Consider the following 24,243-nt stretch of genomic DNA (forward strand, 5'->3'; position numbering starts at 1 on the left):
TTTGTCTGTCACAAATACTTATTTTATTATTCTTTTCATTATTATTATTATTAATTTTATTATGTTCAGTTAGCCAATTCTTTTCATTTTGAGAAAATTTAAATATTTCTCCACTATTTTCTAAATTCACTGCCCACTTTTTTACCTGAAGTCCATTTCTATTTATGATTACATTTAAACAATTTGGAAATGGAAAATGTGATGACCATTTTATAAAAAAAGGAAAACTGCATAGAAGGCTAATTTAAAAAAAAAGTGAGTTATTGTGCAACGCTAAATTAATTTTTAGAATTTCATTATAAAGATACATTGGACCATGGTTAAGGACTGAATATGTATCTTCCCCAAATTCATATGTTGAAACCCTCACCACCAATATGACAGTATTGGGAGGTGGGGTTTTGGGGAAGCATGATGGGATTGGTGTCCTTATAAGATGAAGAGACTGCTGTATGAAGATGCAGCAAGAAGGCAGTTCTGCAAGCCGCAAAGAGGGTCCTCACCAATAACTGAATCTACCCTCACCTTCTTTTTGGACTTCTCCACAACCACAACTGAGAAATAAGTGTCTATTTAAGCTGCCCAGTCTACAGAATTTTGTTATAGCAGCCCGAGCTAAGACAACCACCAATTAATAAAAAGTACCCTTTTATTGAGAGGTAAGACAAGTGTATTTACAATATTCAATTGCTAGATCATATAATCTGACTGTGAGACTTTTTAAAGCAGCAGTATTCCAGAAATTACAATTTATAAGGGGAAAAGAAAAACATTGCAAGTATGTTTCTGTTACAGAAAATACATTTGAATAATGCCAGGTACACTTAAGGCTAAGTAGTATTAGACCTTTTTCTCCACCTTTATAGCAATAATCAAAGTACATTTTTGTCACAAAGACAGAGGCTAATTTTGGAAAGAAACAATATAATGTACAGTGCTGTCAGAAGACTAATATGTTTAAAAATACCTCATCAGTGGTTCTGAGAAGAAATATACAATGCTGCCAAGCAGTCCCAAACTCACATTTGAAATTAACTGTGGACTCTTTGAAAACTGAAAACTGCTCCAGCCTCTCAATCTTACTAAGGACTGGGAGATTATCAAATCCTTTACACAACTTCTAATAACGCTTCTGAAGTAAGATTTTGAAAAAGAGATCTGTTACAGTGCAAAGAACATTTTGATAGAAATTCATGTCTACAAAGGAGTTAAATAATACAGATGTTCCTTACATTAACAGATACAGTTCTTGTTCTAAAAAGATAGAATTATCTAGCCACTGAAAATAATATGGATCAGTCAAAAATATGTATAAGAGTCCTACAGGGCAACCTGTATAAGTTGATCCCCAAAATATGTATATATTTGACACTCTCCAAATGAGGATATTACTTTTTTGAAGAACATTAGACACAACACTAGGTCTCTTATTATTCCATGAACTATTGAGGTAGGAGTCTCATTTTGTCAATATCATCTAGTTTCACAGATTATGTCATAAGTCAAATGCCAGTACCAAAAGACAGTAATCCACAAGACTGAACCATTAAACTATATACCAAGTCTTTCCTTCTTTAGACAAGCAAGGATGGGAGTTCTCTGTGCATTGAGATTTAACTAAAAATAACATAAGCTGTGATATATTTTGTAGACATGTTTGTAAATAAAAATCACAAATTTCAGTTATGATTTTGTGCATTAAAAAGCTCTGCAACTGTTGTAAAAAAAGTAAATAGTGCAATCATTAGTGGTAAAACAAATAGTACTATGGCTGTTGAAATGTGTTCTTACCTCTACCAAAAAAGCTGCCACCTTGGAAAACTACTAATGAAGAAACGGCCACTGTTTCTTTCTGCCAGTCAAGCATCAATGGTAGAAAAAAACAACATATTTTTTTAGTGTCATGTTTTTAAGAAACTATAGCCCATTTAATTACAGTAAACTACCTTTAGCATGTAAATTCAGATATTTTCTCCATGAACTCAAGACGAAGAGTGATCTTATGAAGCGTTCATCATGCATATTGATTTTTATGTTAGGAAAAAGCTAAAAATAAAGGAAAACTCAGCTTTACATGAAAAGCCCTTAACAAATATAAGTTTAACCTTTTAACATGTTACATTTCAAACATTATCAATAGTTATTTAATTTATGAAAAGCAAAATGATAAAATCACTACTAAAATTAAAAAAAAAGAAAAACTACACCACGACGGAAAAATCCATTTGGTTTGCATCGTTTGGTATCTTAAATAAAAGACTATTCAATGAAACAAGGCATGTAACAGACTACTTCATGGTTTTTGTTAGATGCTTACATATAACAAAGGATACAGATAATTAGGTCGGATTCTCAAGAAGTATGAGTAGTTCCATAGTGTTTAGTTATAAAGAATGACCTTTGCATATTCTGACAGTGAATATCTACTTCAGATTTTCATCTGGCTTTAAAATATTAAGAATCAGAAGAACCACAAATGTTTTATTTTAACCATATGTTTACAAAAAAAATGTGATTCATACATCAAAACTGGGTTTTCCTTGGTTTTAATACATTAAATGACATAATCCAATCTAACTCAGGCATCACTTTCAGACACACAGTGCAACTGGAAATACTTTTGCCATTCCAGTGGATATTTCTAAAAAACAAATACCTACAGGTGCTCTTGCGCCTTCAAAATAAGAAGAAAAGGAACAGGCCCCACAGTTCTCCAAGGATGGCTGTGTTTTGCACATTGTGGATAAACAATAAAAATCGCCTTCAAGAGTTTCAGTAAGTATTGTAACATAGATTCATCTCCTTTAGTTTGCTTGCTGACTTCTTAGATCACTTGATTAGAAGCCTGTTCTCATTGCCTCTTTGTTAACTGCTATTGGTACTTTGTAGACTATACGTTTTAAACTTCTGTAAAGAACATTACAAGCTATTTCATGTAATTTAATTTTGTGCTGAATATTCTTCAAAGGATTTTATAAATAATACAATATTTTAAATGAGTCTTCAATTCACTTGTTGTTATACCATATTGTTGCTTTCTCCAACTTTATCTACAAACTGCAAGGAGAAGAAAAACAGGTAATTAGAAGAAAGCCGAGAGCATTATAAAAACATTGTATCAACATTTTAAGTGTTGATTAAAAAACCCAGCTTTATAAGATTCGTGGAAGTTTAAGGTGTGACTGACAATGGTTAATCCAGTCCTACTCACCCACAATCTCCTAACACGTAAATGTGTATAAAAAAATTTTCTTTGCTAAGGTTGTTTTTGCGTGACAGGTTATGCATATGACTTTAAGGGTGCAACACGAGAAATGCAACACGATGAATAAAACAATTGGATAAAATGAAGTTAACACTGCTAGCTTAACAAAAAATAAATAAATAAATAAATAAAAAGCTGAAATGTCAGCCATTCATGCATCAATGAACCCAATAAGGTATTTCAACTGACCATTACTGAGGATCTCTTCTGGGCCTATGTAGTCTTTGAACAAACAGATTGAACTCCATTAAGTTCAGTAATTAACAACAGCTATTGACTAAAAATACTTTAAATGTGTATTCTGGACTTCAGACTAAAGTGGCATGGGCATTAAAAATAGATGTAATGAGGCGAGCATAAATTTATAGGTACTGAATATTAATTTTCACACACGTTAATGTAACTTGTTATTTACTTTGGCTAGTCTACCCCAAATGTAAAGCAATTGGGCCTTCTTCAGCATTCCAGATGGTGATGCAAATATTGAAACAAAATCATCAGTGGAGATATATTAAAAGTTATGTAACCCAAGTGGTCATAATACTATCAAAATCTAGCAATCATTTAACCCTTCCTTTCATTTCACTACTCACATTTTCACTGAACCATTTATTATAATGAAGTAATAATCATAGGAAACATAATTTACAGCACTGGGTGTCCACTTATGCAAATACTGAAGAATCCTTAAATTAAGGATGTGAATAATGATTACACAACTGTATAACTAGAAGTTTTGATAAATTCAAAAGCCATTCTAAGTAAAAACAACATTGACTACAGTATGAGTTTGGAGATTAATGTAAATGAAATCTGAACATAACCCCCTATAAGCCCACATTCCAACATTTTATATTATTATAAATAGGTGATTGGCATGCCAAAACTAAAAGCTGCTTTGAAAGTACCATAGACTCATTAGGATTTTAAGGTAAATTTAGGTGTAAAGAAAGCACAACATTCTTTCTCCAAAGGTAACTTCAAACATCTAGGTTGTCTAGGCGGTAAGATTCTGAGTGTAAAATTGACCTTGAGGTTGGAAATGAGATTTTTGTCTTACAGCAAAACCCATTCTTCAGCGGGTAAGCCATCCTTTAGCTCTCTGAGAAACCAGTAAATGCTATGGATTATCTCTCTATAAACATCTACAAATGTTTGTAAACAACTTTAGGAAGTTGATGGCCCATCTTGGAGGAACAGATTTGATGAGATCATTCAAATTGTGGAGAGAGCTGGGGACAGAATTTTATCATCTGACTTCCAGTATAATCGTGCTTGATTAATTGTCTTAATGCACGCTATTTGGTGATACAGTCTAAGAAAGAAAATATTATTAGATATAATGATGTCCTTTTTACATAATGGCTTCTAAAATTAGAAATCATATAAAAGTTAACTGAAAAGTGCCTTGAACTCGCAAAGAGAAAGGTAGCATAGCATATCAATCTGAGTTACATTTAAAAAAAAAATCGAGAATATTAAAAATGGATATGATGAAACAAAATTTCAGGTTTTTTACAGTTAGCAATGATTATTTTCTCTGGTATTCATGGTAACCATGATCTATGGTGATGTAACAATTTATATCATAATAAAAAACATCAATTAATCAGGTATCAATTACTTATATTTCTAGAGGTTAATAACACCAAAAAGTATTATTTCGATGGTTTAAAAATTTTATTTCTAATACATGATAACTTACTGATCTAATTCCAGGTAAATTCAAGAGGGATCCAAGGACTGGCACTCTTCTAATAAAGCCAATGACCACAGGAAAGAAGCCCCTAGGAAGAAGGAAAAAAGGTTCTCAGAACTTACAGATTCTTTATTACCAAAATTAATTGCTAACCAGGTAAAAAGAAAGGATCCACTTAAAATTTTCACTGTTTTAGAGACTTTAAATTTCAAATGTTACCTTTAGTGGTAATGTTTCTTACCTCTCCCCGGATATGATCTCTTTCTTAATTATACTCCTATTGTATTGTGCTTATACATCTATAACACACTACTATATCCTGCTGGTATCTTTATAGTCTATTTCCCATATCAGAAATGAGAGATTCTCTAAAGCAGATTTGACACTTAATTCAGTTTTATGTCTCCCGTGAATAACACAGTGTTTGGCAGATAGAAGATAAAGGATATACATTTCTTGAATAAATAATTAAACCAACCTTATTTAAAGGTATTTTCTCACATAGAATACTATTGTTTATTTACTTAGTAACTAACATTTGTAAAATATTGACTGATCAAAATCTACCATAGTGTATTCAGTACAAAATTTTCTAATGAGTGTATATACTAAAGGAATTGTCATCAAGTGGCAGTAAGTATGCAGTATCAGGTTCTATGAATTAAAATGCTATATATATGTATGTATCACTGTTTAGTTGCTAAAAATAACAGACAAATGCCTTAAATGTAAAGTGCCTTAAATAGAAAAGATGTTGCCTTAAAATCCCAATAAAACCTATTGCATTGAAAATACAAGATAATGGGGCGCCTCGGTGGCTCAGTTGGTTAAGCCACTGCCTTTGGCTCAGGTCATGATCCTGGAGTCCCGGGATCAAGTCCTGCATCGGGCTCCCTGCTCAGCGGGGAGCCTGCTTCTCCCTCTGACCCTACCCCCTCTCATGCTCTCTCTCTATCTCATTCTCTCTCTCAAATAAATAAAATAAAATAAAAAAATACAAGATAATGACCTTATTGGCAATCATCTACATTTAATAAACATTTTTATAGTTGACTGAATTAAAGAGATTCAATAAAAGATTCAATGCAAACAAAAATACACTTGAGAAAATTATGGTCTTTATACTCATGCTGATGCAAGTATCTGGGTTTTTATAATAATTAATTATTTGACATACTGGTTTATTGAAAGAGAAAAAGTAAAATAAAATAATTGCCTTACCTGAACAAGAGAAAGAATCCATAAATTTCAAAGATCATGCCTATCAAAGGCCAACCAATAAGGACTACAAATACTCCACCCAGGAAAAATCCTGTAGCTTTCATTTTATGTTTTTGGAAGAAGAATCTGAATGTTCTTTCTAAACCAATGACAAAAGCCAAGCCAGCCACAAATAAAACCTAGAAGAGAAAGAAAATGTGAGATAGAAAAAGTAAACATACTGCGTAGGTTTGAAAAGCAAGGTCAAAGCTAAATATAATAAAAAGCAGTACATCTCTTAGTGGGGGCAACTGGCTGGAGGAAACTATGATGCGCGCCAAGAGGCAGAATCAAGGAGTGGGCTAAGCATGCGAAAGTTGGAGTTGGATTCCACTCTTCTCAGTCCTCTTCTATCTCGATTAAATGGAGAAAAAGAGAACCAAAGATCAGATGTTACCAATGGGCATGCACATATGCAGTGGTTCTCCCAGGTAAGCAAGATGGAGAGAGCTTTAGTTAAACAGAGGAGGGGCCGGGCAAAAGAGGAAGGCTGCCCAAAAACATGTCACCCGGAAGTACTCTTGGTTTTGCACACTTCACCACAGGCTAGAGGAGTGCCTGTGGGTGGGAGAAATACTGACATGGCCAAGCTGATAGAAGAAACCATGCAAAGCCAGGAAGAGGATTCTAGTCTTACTAACCCCAGAATCTCTGGTGGCAGCAGAAATAAAAATAAAGCCATACGTTCTCAAATATACATGTATTTTGTATGTTCCAGATAATGAGCCAGAAATGGTCATCGATTAAAAGCTTACTTTCCCTCCAGGTTTTATTCCCAATACTTGCCTTTCTTTGTAACTATCTTTAAAGAAAAATTTTTCACACAAGTATTGATTGAGCTTAATGGTTAAGCTTCATATTCTCAGAGAGCAATGCTACTTATTTATTAATTAAAATACCAATTTTGAGGGCGCCTGGGTGGCTCAGTGGGTTGGGCATCTGCCTTTGGCTCAGGTCATGATCCCAGAGTCTTGGGATCAAGCCCTGTGTGAGGCTCCCTGCTCAGCCAGGAGTCTGCTTGGCCCCTCTCCCTCTGCCCCGCTCGTGCGTGCTCTCTCTCTCTCTCAAATAAATAAATAAATAAATAAATAAATAAATAAATAAATAAATAAATAAAATCTTTAAAAAAAATACTAATTTTGAATAGTTTTGTTAACCTTTATATTTTCTAATTTCCAATTAAAAGCTCTATGGTAATACACATTTCAAAGATATTTAGTATTATTCAGTAACTTTGTTGTCTTCTTAAAAGGGTTATGATTTATTTCTAGAACTCTTGCACAATCTTCACACATGGACAACAAAGTACACATTCCAAATAAACACATATACCTTTCTCAGCAAGCTGACTGTTAATATACAGGTATGTTAAGAGGTTTAAATGGTTTTTAAAAATCTGTTTATTTTATGCTACTAAACCAAATGTTTCAAGTCATATGTTTTAAGTCAAACATATTAATAAATTTACCAAGACATGGGGGCTACCAAGTCATCTATTTTGAACTCCTATCTAAAGGCAGCCTTGATTTAATCTATTATATATTACATATCAAATACTCAACAGAGTAGTCACTCAAAAACCTCTTTAAGTGTTTACCTTTTACTTAAAGTTTTTTTTTTTTTTTTTTAAATTTTATTTCTATGACAGAAAGAAAGCGAGCACAAGCAGGAGGAGCAGCAAAGGGAGAGGGAGAAGCAGGCTTCCCACTGAGCAGGGAGCCCCCGATGATGTGGGCTCGATCCCAGGAACCTGAGATCGTGACCTGAGTGGAAGGCAGGTGCTCAATCAACTGAGCCACCCAGGCCTAAGCAGGTTTTATTTCTGATGTAAACAGAGAAGATAATAGGAATCTTTACATGAGTAACAGTGAATTATTTCCCCCCAATAGCAGGCAATAATTCATTTGTAATTAAAGTTTCCTTATGAATTTAGTTAAAATATATGTTGAAAAACTCACATTTCCAATAGCCAGTAGTGCTTTGTCAAAAAAGAGAATCATTCCAAAGAACAGGAAAAACACTCCAAATCCTGTTAATCCCATTCCAATTTCTGCAATATAAGTTATATAGTTAAGGGTAGAGAAAAATAAAAGTTATGTTAAGATCCCGGTAAACTAAGTAAGAAAATTTTTCAGTTTTTCTTTTGGCTGATATAAGAAAATAGGTCCCCAACATTGCAGGTTAATTTTATGACATTCATTAAAATCTATAATAAATTAAACTAACATCAGCAAATAATTTCAAAATTTAAAATATAAATGGAAATCTCTAATCCTTATATGAGAGATAGCACTTCTCATAAACATATGCATGATAGAGGAAGATAATCAGGATTCTAAACCTTTGATTATATATTTTTCCCTCCCAAGAATGCCTCTGGCATCGGACATAAATATATGGGTTTTCTTTTACTATTTATCTCCTTTCATATTCTAGGACTATTATTTATATGCACAACATCTAGAGTTACTTCTTTCCCCTCTTAAATTAATTCCTTCTTTAACCCAGTGGAAATGCTACCACAGGTCAGCACAATATACTTCACTCGATGATACACTGCTTCTCACAAGGGCAGTATTTTGAGAATCACATTGTTGTCTCCTCAAAAGTTAATTTTCAAGAGGTTAGTCATCACTTTTAACTTCTTGATGATATGAATTTATCTTCTATAAATTATCTAAACCATAAATCCATTCACACACTTAGTGTCTAAGTCCTAATATCAGCTCTCCAAAAGTTTCAAAGAACAGTTTTACTTAATATTTTAATATGCTGGGGTTTTACTCTTTTCATTCAAAAACAAAGAATAGTTGATCAACTCCTAGATGCCAGCATCTCTTCTAGATACCAAGTGCATGGTGGTGAATGAAGTGTAAGCACTGAAGTTTATGTTCATCTTTATATAAAACTCATAATTTTATTACCTTTACATTCTCTTGGTCTTATCTTTTTAGTTCAAGGATTCTTAACTTCTGTTAGTGCGAAAAGCATAAGCCACTAAGTCGCCTCTTTGATTTTAGTTTTGCTTTCAGGAAATACTTACCAATCCTTATTTTACCCAGATACACACTATCTGCATGAAATAGTGAAACAAGAGCAGAAACCACCATATTTTTGGAAACCCAATTCTAAATACACTATTAATGATTTCTGATCTGTTACTTAACTTTTTGGCCTCGGCTCCAGAAAGCCAAAATCTAGGTCACAGCTACTTAAAAAAAATTTTTAAGCCTTGTAAAATATTCTGATGAGTTGAAAACTTCTATCATATATTTTTCTACATCTCCCACCTCCTCAATTTACAGTTAACTATTGCCTTCCATTCCAACTACCTTTTTCCCCAAAGTTAGTCTAAAAGAATTCAGGTCCTGGTATGTAAATATACATAAGTGTATTCCACAGACACAAAATCCTATGAAAACGCGAGGCCAATACTTTTATCCCTTAAGAGACTTGACCAAAATAACTGTTTAGCTGTCAGACATAATTTCCTAGAGGAAAATATGGACAAAAGAACAAGCAAAATTCCATTGTATAACTATTTAGTAGTTAGGAGTTAGTCACTGGCAGTTGAGTGATTTGAATATGACTAATTTCTACCTTTTCATAAATTATCCTAATGATTACATAAAAATTTTGAGATTTTTTTTTCAAGATTTTATTTATTAGAGAGAGAGAGACAGCGCGGGTGGGTGGAGAGGCAGAGGGAGAGGGAGAGGCAAAGAATCTCAAGCAGGCTCCACACTGACTGGGGACCTGGACAAAGGGCTCAATCTCATGACCCTGAGATCATGACCTGAGCTGAAATCAAGAGTTGGACTGGCCACCCAGGTGCCCCCAACAAACATTATGAGATGTTTGTTCATCAGAAGGAAATTATATGGAAGTACACCTACTATGTACTGAGAATTTGCCATGAATTATCCATTACGGGGTGCTTTACATATCTTATATAACTTAATCCTTCCCATACTACTGCAAGGTAGGTGTGATTACATCCTTTTAGAGATGGAGGAAATTGAGGTTTAGAGAAACGACTTTGTTTGCTTAGAGTCACACTTCTGGTTAAGCATTTGAACTCAGTCTCTGTGCTTAACTATTACATCATACTGCTTCCTACAGGATTTTTTTTTTTCAGGTTAAATATGTTTGATTAAATGAAACTCAAGGGCACTGGAGCATACTGAACTTCTGGGGGAAGCATCATTAGGATCAAGTTTAATGGGTTAGCATCAAGTTTAATGGGTTAGTTTCTTATCTAACAACTAAGTAGGTGTTAGTAGAAGTATTAAAAATTGACTGCAGTGAGAAAAGACAGTATCTGGATGTGGTTTCACATTCACTGAAATGTTTATACAATTATGTTGTAATTCCTTTAACCAAACTGTGAGGTGAAAAGTAGCACCAGCCCCATATTTCACAGACTCAAGAGATTCGTAACTTACCCTTGCTCACAGAATCAGCAAATGTATGTATGTGTGTGCGGGGGGGGGGGGGGGGGGGGGGGGCGCCACAGGCGGTTGGGCAAGAAGAGTGGTGGTTGTGGGGAGTCAGGCTAGAATTCAAACTCAGCTTTTGGACTCCGCAGCTTACAACTGTAACATGGGCACCAAAACATTTGGACTATTTCATCCAGTGTAATCCTAGGAGGAGACAGTTGCCTGTAACATATTTGCCAGAACTGGCACTGGCATGATGTTGCCAAGTACTTCCCCGCCTAAGTGGGCCAAAAGTCTCTCACTGGCCTCACTGTGTCCTTTCTCATCTCCCAAATTCCCATCTTCCCTGTGCCTACGCATTCATAAGCCCTCTGGTTAATAAAGCCCTACACAGAGCTGCCCACTCACCACCAAAATCATACCCAGTAAAATAAATTTATCTTTCTCTGGTGCAACTATCAAATCTGCATTCCTCTTGCCTACGTATGTGGGTTTTTGTTTTTTTTTCAAAGAACAATCTGATAAAAGCAGTTTAATAAAATTTGTCTAAAATGAAAAAAAACTTTTTGTGAAAATTTTACAAGGAAAGATGCTTAATCCAATAGCAATTACTGTTAGCATTTTGATATCTTAGTTGAAAATTTTAATATTAGCTTTCTCTCTCCTATTGTACCTTTTAAAAAATAGAAAATTTCATAATAAAGAACTCAACTGACTATCAACCAAGTTGAACAACTTAACTGAACATCATGGCAGGATTTCAGGCAATGTGACATAATGAAGTAAAGATCTAGAGGCAGCATGGGAACTACCCTACTCTGTTCCCCTCAATAAATCTTGTGTTTTTATGGAGGGGGTTGGGGAGAGTGCTATTATAGAACCCCTTAAAACAATCATGAATTGCTTTTTATTCTGTTCAGTGCTTGGTCACCCTTTCCCAGAATCAGAATCCCAGAATAATCTTGGCAAATCACTTGAATGATGGCCAATTTCTGTAGTTACACACACAAACACCATTTGAAATCCAAAGAGCTTTTGGTTCACTAACCATCTTGTGTTCCAATCCACTGTCCTACCTAAAACATTTGGCAAACGAGCAAAGAAGAATATAATTTCATCTTCTTCAACAATTTAGTGAAGGAGAATGCTCCCTATTCTGCCCATATTCCAACTCAATCCCCGTGTGCTGCGTTTTGGAAAAACGTAAATCAGGCACTTGTCCCTATAAGAAGTCTTCAATAGAAGAAAATCTCTATGCAAAGGATAAATAGTTCATATTTTTAATCTATGTAATAATCAGACTTAGATAGAAAGGAGAAGTAATAATCCTTTACAGTTAGAAAAGCTGTGTAGAGATTAAGTACTTTCTCTAATTAGTAGAATTAGAAATAAATCCTAGCAATTTAGGTATACAATTCTAATTTTCTTGGACAACCTAATTTTAAGTTTGGGATTCAATCAAGAGGAACAGAACACTATCACAAAGACAACAGACTCTGAATATCCTACACAATCTCTCTCAAAAAAAAAATCAATGCATAATTCTATAGGATAAATTATCTACTGTTATATCTATTCTTGCTATGAAAGAACTATATCATTCTAAGACAGAGCTCAAATAAAATTTATATCCAGTTTTCTTAGGTGCTAGTAGGGTACAGTGAACACAAAATTTTCTGAGCCACCAGACCTGGGATCAAGCCTTCTTTCTGTCACTTTCTTTATGACCATACACTGAGTTTCTTTTGAGCCTCTTTTAATTTATAAAAGAGATATACTTCTCCCTGCCTTATAGGGCTCTTATAAAAATTCAATGTAATGATTTATATGAAGGTACTTGGTAAAATGAAAGAAGATGTCTTTATACAATTGCTAGTTTCTATTATAACAGTAAAAAAAAAAAAAAAAAGGACGTTATATGTCTTCTGATCAGAACAGGCCAATAGACCAAAATGGGTATGCTTCCTGGGCCAGTGCAGGTGGCTCCAAGGTGCAGACCCATCCAACCACAGGAAGGAGAAGAGCCTGATTGGGGTGGTAGTGTATACAGAAGACCTTAGAAGTTCTGTCAAGTTCAAGTCAGCCATGACTTCAATCCAAACCTTAAGACTCCACTTTAAAATAGGGCATTTAAAATGAAATTCTATTTTTAATAGACTGTTTAGTTCTTAAAGTCTTGAAAATCAAAGTAAGTGAAGTGGAATAAGAAACGAAGATCATAGCGGATAAAGCAAAGCGAAGACAAAAAGACTATCATGACCATTAAAAGATAGGACCCACAGGGTTGGGCAGATATGTAAATACAAATATGATAAAGGTTGACAAAAGGGTAAAAAAAGTAGGAGCGTTATAATGAAAGAGAAAAGGAAACAGATAGCAATGCTAACCTTAGACATAAGCTAGGCCTGGAGAGCTCTGTGGTAGGCAGAAAGAGATGCTAAAATAATAAAACAAGCCATAAAGCACAATATAAAATATTAAGGAAAGAAATCGTTTAACTGAACACAAGGTGGCTTTTTACTCCTGCGGAAACATTAGGTGGTAGAAAAGTGAAGTCGTTTCAAGGGATCTTTGGAAGGTCGTTTCCAGAGGTGGCAAAAAGGCGAAATATTCAAAATATTTAAGTGTAAGCATATTTAAAAACAAAACAAAACAAAAACCCCAAAACCTGTAATAGATGACACTTAAAATACCTCCTCCCAAACAACCGGCCAGTAACTTGTAGAGGACCCCAAGTTTGTCATGTGCACAAACATCCCCAAGTGTGAACCACGGGCACCGCGCATCAAACTTTCTCTTGTGGCCACCTGCAGGAACAAAGCGCCCTTCTTACTGAGAGTGGGAGCGGCGAGACCCTGGTGCAAGACAGACACTCAGCAAAGACTACCCCCTCCCCAGATCGGGCGTCTTCCCAGATCCCACTGACCCTCCTCCCAAGCCAGGTCTGCCCCTGCAAATCCAGCTCCCGCCCCCTCAAGGCAGCCCTCTGTGTCCCGCATCCTTAGCTCAGTCTCGCAGGCCGCCGCCCCCAACCCGGAGCTTCATTCATTGACCCGGACAGAGGGGCGGGCGAGATGAGCTCGAGCAACAGTGTGCGAGGATCCAGGCGGGGATCCCGGGGCGAGTGCTTACTCTGGGTGTCTGTTAAGGAGATCATGGCTGCAGTAGTGAGGGCAGCGGCGACAGCACCTCGGGACGCCCAGGGCGTGAGGCAAAGTCGAGAGAAAAGAAGCCGGGAAACAGCCCAGGGAAGAGCCGCCACGTCTTCCGGAAACACGCAGCGGCCCCCACCCCAGCTTCAAGACCGCTTCCCATTGGCTAATCCAGCCCCCAATATCAACCAGTCACCCTTAGCCTTGTTCGGTGGCGCATATCGTGGCCACACCCCTTCACCAATTAGAGAAGGGTGTTACTTGCAATTGGTTGAGGAGACGTAACCGGAAGGGCGGATGGTCGCGGCTGGAGAAAAAGGAAAGACTGGTGGCGGGAAGTTTTCATTGGAGAGCGGCTGAAAACTGTAAGTAGTGGTCTCGATGGCCGGCACTTTGAGGTCAGAGAACGAGGCGGCTGGGCTGGAGTGGGGTGAAGGGGTTCTTTAACCCCTTGGGGAGAGGTTCTGGGGTAAATCTGCTTTGAAAGGGCTAATTTTTTCTTTTCCTTCCTGAGAGTGCGGCCGGTCTATCGCGTATCACTTCCGTTCACCAATATATTGGCAGGAGAGAAACGGGCGTTAATCCTCGCCCATCTCTGATGGAACTTGGTCCTTTAGGGGCACGTCGGACTGCCTACCCCTCTCTTTATATCTCCAGCCTTTTTCTATGCAGGAAGCTTGGTTACCAAAGTCTGTATATAGGCAGTCACCATCGGGGGACGCATAAACATAGTGGAGGGTATTATTACATTGCTATTGTTTTCTAAACGCAGGTGGTGGGGCGAGGGGGACGTGTATCTGATTTAGCCTGTGGTACCTCAGTGGCATTTACTCCAGTATCAATGACTGACTGTGACTTCGTGAAATATTTACTGTGGATGCTGTCAAAAGTTCAGAAATAGCAGAGGTAAAACCAACGAATCACTGAAGTAGTAGTTTAAAAGTAAGTTTATTGTGCACACACCAAAGAGACAACTGTGGCACCAGGAGCATTCAAGCCAAAACGGGAATGAGGCTCTTGGTATTTTTACAAAGCGACTTATGTAGTAAGAAGTCCGTGATTATTTTTTCTTCACAGTGATCAGAATATTAATATTTTCTTAAGTGACAGGTAATTGGTTAGTGGTTATTCATATCAACTTTGGGAAACAGTTTAAGTTTTGCTTATGATTTCTGGAGACATAAAAAGGAAATTATCTGAGTCAAGTTAGTCTCAAAATAAGCTCATTTGAGCTTTGACTAAACTGATTTTGTCTGCTCAGGGAATTTTTAAGACTGGTTTGCTTTTTATTTTAACAGTTACCCCCTTTTGGTTATTCTGATCAACCAGTGTAGTATTATTTTCAGTTTCCTCTGTTGAGGTACTCAGGCTGAAGAATCATGTTTTTGCTGTTGCCATTAGTTGAGTCATTAGGCTCAGGCTCTGTAGTCACCTTCTTCATCATTTATGTTGTTGATTTCATCAGTTGTCTGATCCTCATGGGTACCATTTGGCCTGAGCGGCTGCTGACAGGTCTTTAAAACCCTTGAGAGTATGCAGCGCATTAGAGAGGTAAATATGATTTAAGGAGAACAATAGCCAAGGATTGAAAAATTCCCAGAGGAGATTCCCAGGTGCCAACATTTAGCCAACTAAATAAATCAACTGGGTTTCAATTTTTTAAAAGGTATTTACATAGGCATACATGATGGATTAACAATCACATCTTCATGATGACTTAGGCCTGGATGAAGGCGAGGATGTTTTATTTTAGGAGGCAGGTAGCAAGTGAATTTCCACCTAAATTCGGCCTCTATATGGTGTGAGAGGTATAGACAGATAATTTAATGAGAAATATTTCTGTGGAGACAAAAGAAAAAGATTAATATTCAAGAAAATTATAAATTCAGTGTCTTGAGTTTGGAGAGAAGCCATTTGAGAAAGTTTCTAGATGTGTTCAAATTATCTTCAGATGGAATGAGGGCAAGAGTGACAATCTGACAGATTTTCCTGGTTTGCAGTTTGAATATCTCTGGTGATTTCTCTGAGCATAGGCACATTGTCCTCCTCACATGAGCTCTTTTGGTGGTTTCTCTGAAGCTTATATCCAGTTGTCCAGCTTTAGCTTGCATGGCTTTGGGAAAAGGGCCATTTTATTTTCATATTGATTCCAAGTCAGAAGAGTGGAAGGAAATTGGAAATGTTTGGAGAGTTCTGGAGAGTTTGGAGAGTTCTAGCCAAATGTTGGAGGAAACTAGAAGAATTCAGGATCCTGTCCAGTTTATAAGTAGAAAATAAAACCTTAAGGACAGTTAACAGCAGTAGAATCTGATATCCAGAAAGGTGTATTACTGAAACATAGTTTTTCTCTATAAATATCCCATTTCTATCAAGATAACTACTGTTAGACTCATTTGTTTGCAAATTGAATCTAGTTTCAATAAATTTGGCCTGATTATTTATATAAGTGCAGCAAAAATAGTGATCATATAAATTCTTTTAAATCTACGTTCCTGGAACTTTTCATAAAGTTTTCATAAACTTTTTCATAAACTTTCATAAAGAATCTTAAAAAGATTCGTTCTTCTGCATGTGGCTGTCCAATTTTTCCAATACCATTTGTTGAAGAGACTGTCTTTTTTCCATTGGACATACTTTCCTGCTTTGTCGAAGATTAGTTGACCATAGAGTTGAGGGTCCATTTCTGGGCTCTCTGTTCTGTTCCATTGACCTATGTGTCTGTTTTTGTGCCAGTACCATGAGAGACCAAGAGAGACTATGGACTCTGGGAAACAAACTGAGGGTTTTATTTATTTTATTTTAAACTGAGGGTTTTAGAGGGGAGGGGGATGGGAGGATGGATTAGCCCAGGGATGGGTATTAAGGAGGGCACGTATGAATGGAGCACTGGGTGTTATACACAAACAAGGAATCATGGAACACTACATCAAAAACTAATGATGTAATGTATGGTAATTAACATAACATAATAAAATAAAATTAAAAAAAGAATTTTAAAAGGAATCTTAGATTGACCTTTTCAAGGCTCTTTGGGCTAAGCAGCCAAGCTAAGAACTTATGTAATTGTGTCCTATTACAAGGAGATCAGATCGAGGTATAAATACATATATTGCCATGAAAAATAATATTTAATAAGAGTTTCTAAATTCTGGGGGGTCAAGTAGGGAGAAAAAGATAAATGTTTCACCTGTTGATTACAAAAGTAGGTTTTACTGAATTGTAAGCTATAGATAGCTTAAAAGAGAAGAGAAAATGGAGCCTTTTAAATCTAGAAAACAAAACATTGAAGAACCATCAGTGTTTTAAGTGGAGTCATAAAAAATTCTGGAATTATTTTACTTTCAGACAAAATTACTTTCCTTTTTCCCTTACCAAAACAACAACAAAACCCATATTCTTCATATCTTTCGTTGTCCAAAAAACATGTGCTATTTTCTTCAACTGCTTTTCGTATACATTGTTTTCTTTCATCCTTATTATTTTTAGTAGCTTTAATTACATATATTAGTTAGAATTTTTAACTCTCATAATCTTTAGTTCCTAGTAAAAACCAAGAAGTAAGCAATTGTGGACTGGCAAATTTATAAATACACAGTTACAAAAACTTTTTAGAGACATACTTTTTTTTATAGTTTTTTAATGTGGCAAAGGACATAGTTGTTAATAGACCCAAGTATCTTTTATCTCTCTGTAAAAATTAAAAAGCCAAAAGTTGAGGTTGTTCTGATGAATCCTAGGCTACTAAAGTGACTCTTTAAAGGCTTTGTAAGCAAGCCAGGGTAGGGTAAAAATGTTGGGAGGTGCCAATAGAATATAGTGATTTCTGATAAGTGAAAGGATAATTGGCATAGCTTGAATTTATTCAGAAGATGAAGAACTAGATTTAGGTTACCTTGTAGCAGATGATGCAAATGGAAGTAGAAATTAAACATAAATAAGAACCTTGCATAGTAATACAAGGGAGATGCTTAATAAAAACCATTCATTCTAATGATAGATTTGAGTTCTCAGGTAGATTTGAGTCACTGTAGTGGTACTGATAGATAACCATGACAGGAACCCATTCAGAGAGCAAACTTAAATGGGTTTAAATGGCATTTCCAAAACCGATTTACCAAGGTCAATTTTAGTTGGCTCCCAGACGTGATAAAAAAGTATATTGAATCATATAGCAATAATTGTTTCCTTTTTAACTTTCTTTTAATCCTTATTAGCTTCAGGGAAAAATTATTAGTTGAGGTTGTATGTCTTTAGTAATTCTCTTATACCTGCTAATGATTCATTTTAACAAAAAGAACAATCCCCAAGCTCCAGACCCCAGCAGGCAAAAATATCATTGGTTTATGTTTATTACAGTTATAGGTGTGGTTGTTTTACTTCTAGCAAGTGACAGGTTTTTGGTTTTTTTTTTCCATTTTTGGTAGTAATGTATAATTTTATTTCAGTATAAGTTTAAAATTAGTTTCCTTAAGTAAAATATTAGTAATACTACAATACTGTACAGAAAAAAAAAAAGCCCAAAGTAGGTAAACTTATGTTTAGTATTTAATGATTCAGTATATTATCTCATTTGGAAGTGAGTTAGGTATTCAAGAATATTCATTATTTAGTTTAACTTGGTACAAACTTTTCTGTTATTTAAATTTATTTCAATTATTTGTTTTTTAACAATTATGCTTGGATTAGACATTAAACAGCTAACCATCATCCTAAATTATTTTTCTTGTTGACAGATTTTGAAGACATGCTTGCTTGTATTAAGCCAACAAACTTAAACTAGGTTTTACTTTTCAAAGGTTATGTCAGGTCATGTGAATTTGAAAAACATTTGGGTTAGTTTTTAATGTTTCTGAGGGTTTCAAGAATACTTACTTTATAAGTGCTTATTTTTCTTTCAGCCAATTAAATAGAGCTCATTACACATTAGTTTTGGCAGTACCATATGGAATTAGAAAAATATCACACCTCTGTAATGTGCATACATAGATATACATAAATATACAGATAGATGCAAACAGATCTTATAGCTTTTGTTTAAAAAAATTTAGTTTTGAGCTGATAGGCATCATAATGCAAAACTCACTAGTTTATAAAAGAACAGTTGGATCCAAATTGTGTTTCGGCAAATGGACTAAGTTGAGGTTACTGCTTGTATAGCAAAGTGGTTTTTTCCAGTAAAGTTTTGTTTGTTTGTTTGTTTGTTTGCATGGTGTAAGGATCTTTTGTTTTATTTTTTATTTTTTTGTTTTTTTAAAGATTTTATTTATTTGATAGAGAGTGCACGAACAGGGGGAGCAGCAGAGGTAGAGGGAGAGGCAGGCTCTCTGCTGAGCAGGGAGCCTGATGTGGGGCTCCATGCCAGGACCCTGGGATCATGACCCGAGCTGATGGCAGATGCCTAACTGACTGAGCCACCCGGGCGCTCCTGTAAGGATCTTTTAAAGCTCTTTTTGCAGTCATTTTGTCTTTTAGAAGTTTCTGCTTATCAATCAAAGAATTCATTCCATCGTCACTGAGAGGTTTGAAATCCTCTCGTGTCAAAGGCACAGCTCAAGATCCACTTCTCTAAGTTGAAGTTGCCCTATGGTGGCCACTACAATTCCACAAGTTCACCCATTTTCCAAACAGGCACAAAATCCTGGTCCATAGACCAGGTGGAACCCTATGGGGGACCCTGTTTTCCAAAAAGTGTTCTAAAACACAGGGAACCAACCATGTGTTTCCCTGCCCTCCTCCCTTTGGAACAGAATAGGATGATTCATCAAGAAGCTTCAACAAATAAAATGTAGTATGCAAATTAAAGTCAGTTCGAGATGTAGAGAACAGAGCTCAAATATAGGAGAGACTTACCTTCAGCTTCTAGGGTCATTGAGAAAGCAATGAACTCAGTGGACTTCTATGGGTTCCATCACCATAGGGGCCTCAGAGTTGAGGGGGATGATGGGAGGGGGGTATCTTCTTTGGATCCCATTTTTACACCATAAATTGTCAAAAGTTTAGAAATAACAGAAGTGAAACTAAAACCAATGAATCATTGAAGTAGTATTGTGCACACACCAAAAAGATAGTTTGCGAACCAGGAGCATTCAGACCAAAACATGGAAGGAAGCTCAGAGTTATGTTGTTGTAAAGCAGCTTATATAGTGAGAAGTTCCTGCCCTCAAGCCTCCTCTCCTTCCACTTGCTCATGTGTGCTCTTAAATTTTAGTCATTCAGAGGTATTTAGAGTTCCTTAATTACATATCATGTGTTTCCCCCACTTCTGACCTTTTCATGTTCTCTCCTGAAATCTAATCCTTCTATAGAATACCAGTTCCTCTTTTAAGATTGAACCTAAATTGTAACTCTTTAAGCAAGTATTCAATAAAATGTTGAATGATTAATTTGAGTTTTTATGTGGATGGATTTTCCTAATGTGGGGCATTTGAATCTCTTATTTATAAGATAGGTTTTATCATCCCAATTTTAGAGATAAGGAAAGAGGCTAAGAGGAACAGGTTTCTAATTTTGCTATGATCATACAATAATTTACTGCTCACACTCTTTAGCTTCAAAGCTTTGCTCTTTTTTGCTAATCACTTTGTATGTGGTATATAAGTGTTACTAATGTTATACTTGTTTATGTGATTTTTGGACACTTTCCTGAAATCTAGAGAATTCTCCATAAAAATCAGTGTGGGAATAATCACATAGTCCTTATTTTTAAAAGTCACTACAATAGGGGCGCCTGGGTAGCTCGTCCGTTGAGCATCTGACTCGATCTCAGCTCAAGTCTTGATCTCAGGGTCATGAGCTCATGCCCATGTTAAGTCATACAATATATAATTTACTTTGTAACATTTTTCATGCTTAGTAGTGAAAAAGTATTGTTGGTTAGGCATTATCAATATAGTATGTTTTAAAAAATATTTCTGTGCTTTTTCTTTCATTTTTAGAAAGCCGTTTGGATCTCCAATTTTAGAATGGCATCCGTTTCAGGTTAGTGAAAATGATTACATTTTATAGCACATTCTATTTTGTTTCTAATTGCATGGTCTTTGAAAAAAAATTGTTTTTGTCTGTACTTTCCTCTCAATTTTGCTGTGAACCTTAAACTGCTCTAACAGGAAAGTTTTAATAAAAATAAAGAAACAAATTATAAAAATATTTGTTTTAAAAATTCTGATTATTGAAATGATGTTTTGTGAGTTCTTTTTTATTGTAAAACATACATACCAAAATTTACCATTTTCACTAGTTTAAGTATACAATTCAGTGGCAACAATTCACATTATTGTATAACCATCACCAGTATCCATCTCCAGAACTTTTTCATCATTCCAAACTGAAATTCTGTGCCCATTATATAATAATGCCCCCTTACTTCCTTTCCACCAATTGCTGATAACACTATTCATATTCTGTTTGTATGAATTTGATTACCTCATGTAAGTGGACTCATACAGTATTTGTCCTTTAGTGTCAGGCTTATTTCCCTTAGCATAATGTCTTTGAGCTTCATCCATTTGTAACATTTTTCTTTTTAAGGTTGAGTAATATTACAATGTATATATATATCACCTTTCATTTATCAGTTTATCTGTCAGTGGATATCTGGGTTGTTTCATCTTTGGCAATTGTGAATAATGCTGCTATGAACATTGGAGTCCAAACGCGTTTGATTCTGTTTTCAGTTCTTTGGGTATATACCTAGAAGTAGAATTGCTGAATCACATGGTATTTCTGTGTTTAATTTTCAGGAACTGCCATATTATTTTCCATACTCACTGTTCCATTGTACATTCCCACCAGCAATGCAAAAGGGTTCTAAGAATTATAGGAACCTAAGAAATCACAAAGTAGAAAATATAAATCACTCCAAATCCCTCTACTCAAATTAATACTGTAATATATAGATGTATTATTTTTCAACAAATATTTTTAGTTTGCAAAGAGTTTTATTATTTTTTTAATGAAGTACAATTAATATATGTTATATTAGTTTCAGGAGTACAACGTATTCCCCAATTCTGTCCATTAATCAGGGCTTAGTATGGTAAGTGTAGTCACTATCTGTCACCATACAACATCGTTATAATATTATTGACTATATTTCAAAGCTGTATTTTTCATCTCTGTGACTTATTTATTTTATAGCTGGAAGTTTGTATCTCTTAATCCCCTTCATCTATTTCACCATTCTCTCTACCTACCTCCCATCTGGCAACTACCAGTTTATTCTCTGTATTTAAGAGTTTTTTGTTTGTTTGCAGATTTTTATTTATTTGGGAGAGAGAGAGAGTGCACAAGCTGGGGGGAGGGGCAGAGGGAAATGGAGAAGCAGATTCCCCACTGAACAGGGAGCTCAGTGTGGGGCTTGATCCCAACACCCTGAGATCATGACCTGAGCCGAAGGCAGAGGCTTAACCAGCTGAGCCACTCAGGTGCCCCTGTTTGTTTTTATTATTCCACATGTAAGTTAAATCATACAGTATTTGTCTTTCTCTGACTTATTTTATTTAGCCTCGTACCTCTTAGGTACAGCTTGTTTCCATCCTGTTTCAAATAGCAAGATCTCATTCTTTTTTATGGCTGAGTAATATTCCATTGCATATATATATACCACTCTTCTTTATCCATTTGTCAATCGATGGACACTGGATTGCTTCCATATCTTGGCTATTTTAACTAACACTGCAATGAATATATCTTGTATCTTTTTGAATTAGTATTTTCATTTTCTTTGGATAAATACCCAGACATAGAATTGCTAGATTATATGGTATTTCTATTTTTAATTTTTTGAGGAACCTCCATACTATTTTTCACAGTAACTATACCAATTTAACATTCCCACCGCAGAGTGCGAAGTATCTTTTTTCTTCACATCCTTGTCAACATTTGTTATTTCTTTGTTTTTGATACTGTTATGTCATTTGAACTGGTGTGAGGTGATATCCCATTGTGGTTTTGATTTGCATTTCCCTGATGATTAGTGATGTTGCATCTTTTCATGTATCTTTTTGCCATCTTCATCTTTAGAAAAATGTGTTTTCAGGTATTTTGTCTGTTTTTTATTGGATTGTTTGGGTTTTTTGGGTGTTGAGTTGTATAAATTCTTTATGTATTTTGGATATTAATCCTTTATCAGATATATCATTCACACATATCTTCTGTCATTTACTTGGTTGCCATTTTGGTTTATTGATGGTTTCCTTTTCTGTACAAAAGCAGTTGATTTTGATGTAGTCCCAATAGTTAATATTTGCATTTGTTTTCCTTGCATGAGAAGACCTGTCCTTAGATAATGTTGCTAAGGGCAGTGTCTAAGAGATTACTGTCTCTGTTTTCTTTTGGGAGTTGTATGGTATCAGGTCTCACATTTAGGTCTTGAATCCATTTGAGTTTGTGTATTGTGTAAGAAAGTGGTCCAGTTTTCATTCATTTGCATGTAGCCACCCAGTGTTTTGAACACCATTTATTGAAGGGGCTGTCTTTTCCCCATTGTATATTCTTGCCTCCATTGTCATAGATTGATCAACCAAGTAAGTGTGGGTTTATTTCTGGGGTCTCTTGTCTGTTCTATCAATCTGTGTCTGTTTTTGTGACAATAGCATACTGTTTTGATTACTACAGTTATATATCTTGAAATGTGGGATTGTCCAGCTTTGTCCTTGTGGTTCCATAATTTTAGAATTATTTGTTTTGGTTCTGTGAAAAATACTGTTGGAATTTTGGTAGAAATTGCATTTGTAGGTTGCTTTGGATATTATGAACATTTGAATAATATTAATTCTTCCAATCTTGGAGCAGAAAATATCTTTCCATTTATTTGTGCTTTCTTCAATTTCTTTTAGCAGTGTTCTCTAGTTTTCAGTATATAGGTCTTTCACCTTTGTGGTTAAGTTTATTCCTGGGCATTTTATTCTTTTTGGTTCAGTTTTGAATGGGATTGTTTTCTTAATTTCTTTTTCTGCTACATTATTATTAGTGTATAGAAGTGCAACAGATTTCTCTATATTGATTTTGAATCCTGCAACTTGCCTGAGTTCACTTGTCACTTCTCATAGTGTTTTGGTTGAGTTTTTAGGGTTTTCTAGTTAGTATAATGTCACCTGCAAATAGTGACAGTTTTACTTATTCTGTACCAATTTGAATGCCATTTATCCCGTTTTTTTTTTTTTTAATTGCTGTGTCTAGGACTTTCAGTACTGTGTTGAATGAAAATGGTGAGAGTGGACATCCTTGCCTTTTCTTTTTTTAAAGATTTTATTTATTTGAGACAGAGAGTGTGAAAGTGAGGGGAGGGGTAGAGGGAGAGGGACAAGCAGACTCCCCGCTGAGCAGGGAGCCTGATGTGGGGCTGGATCCCAGGACCCCAAGACTGTGACCTGAGGTGAAGGCAGGCACTTAACCCACTGAGCCACTCAGGCACCCTGCCTTTTCTAA

General features: G+C 35.6%; 2 protein-coding genes across 2 annotated transcripts in view; one reads left to right on the forward strand and one right to left on the reverse strand.

Annotated features, from left to right (window-relative positions):
- Nucleotides 1-635: 635 nt before the first annotated feature.
- GOLT1B (golgi transport 1B) lies at nucleotides 636-13,940 on the reverse strand. Its single transcript, XM_027595434.2, has 5 exons — nucleotides 13,796-13,940; nucleotides 8,183-8,274; nucleotides 6,186-6,364; nucleotides 4,971-5,052; nucleotides 636-3,057 (listed from the first exon to the last, which is right to left on the reverse strand). The coding sequence occupies exons 1-5, from the start codon at nucleotides 13,818-13,820 to the stop codon at nucleotides 3,019-3,021; spliced, it is 417 nt and encodes a 138-aa protein (XP_027451235.1). The 5' UTR covers nucleotides 13,821-13,940; the 3' UTR covers nucleotides 636-3,018.
- A 154-nt stretch (nucleotides 13,941-14,094) lies between these two features.
- Nucleotides 14,095-24,243, forward strand: part of RECQL (RecQ like helicase) — a 55,006-nt gene continuing 44,857 nt past the window's right edge. The window contains exons 1-2 of the mRNA XM_027595465.2: nucleotides 14,095-14,180; nucleotides 20,751-20,793. Of these exons, the coding sequence (XP_027451266.1) occupies nucleotides 20,778-20,793 (16 nt within the window). The 5' untranslated portion in view covers nucleotides 14,095-14,180; nucleotides 20,751-20,777. The remainder of the gene's footprint in view (nucleotides 14,181-20,750; nucleotides 20,794-24,243) is intronic.

Source organism: Zalophus californianus, chromosome 9 (genome assembly GCF_009762305.2).
Source record: "Zalophus californianus isolate mZalCal1 chromosome 9, mZalCal1.pri.v2, whole genome shotgun sequence".
NCBI classification, from domain to species: Eukaryota; Metazoa; Chordata; class Mammalia; order Carnivora; family Otariidae; genus Zalophus; species Zalophus californianus.

Excerpts from the sequence above, each read along its gene's own strand:
- GOLT1B (XM_027595434.2), bottom strand. The coding sequence starts at position 13,820 with ATGATCTCCTTAACAGACACCCAGA. Across the intron at positions 8,275-13,795 it reads CTCCTTAACAGACACCCAGA|AAATTGGAATGGGATTAACA; the intron begins GTAAGCACTCGC and ends CTTATATTGCAG. Across the intron at positions 5,053-6,185 it reads GGATTCTTTCTCTTGTTCAG|GGGCTTCTTTCCTGTGGTCA; the intron begins GTAAGGCAATTA and ends CCTTCTTCCTAG.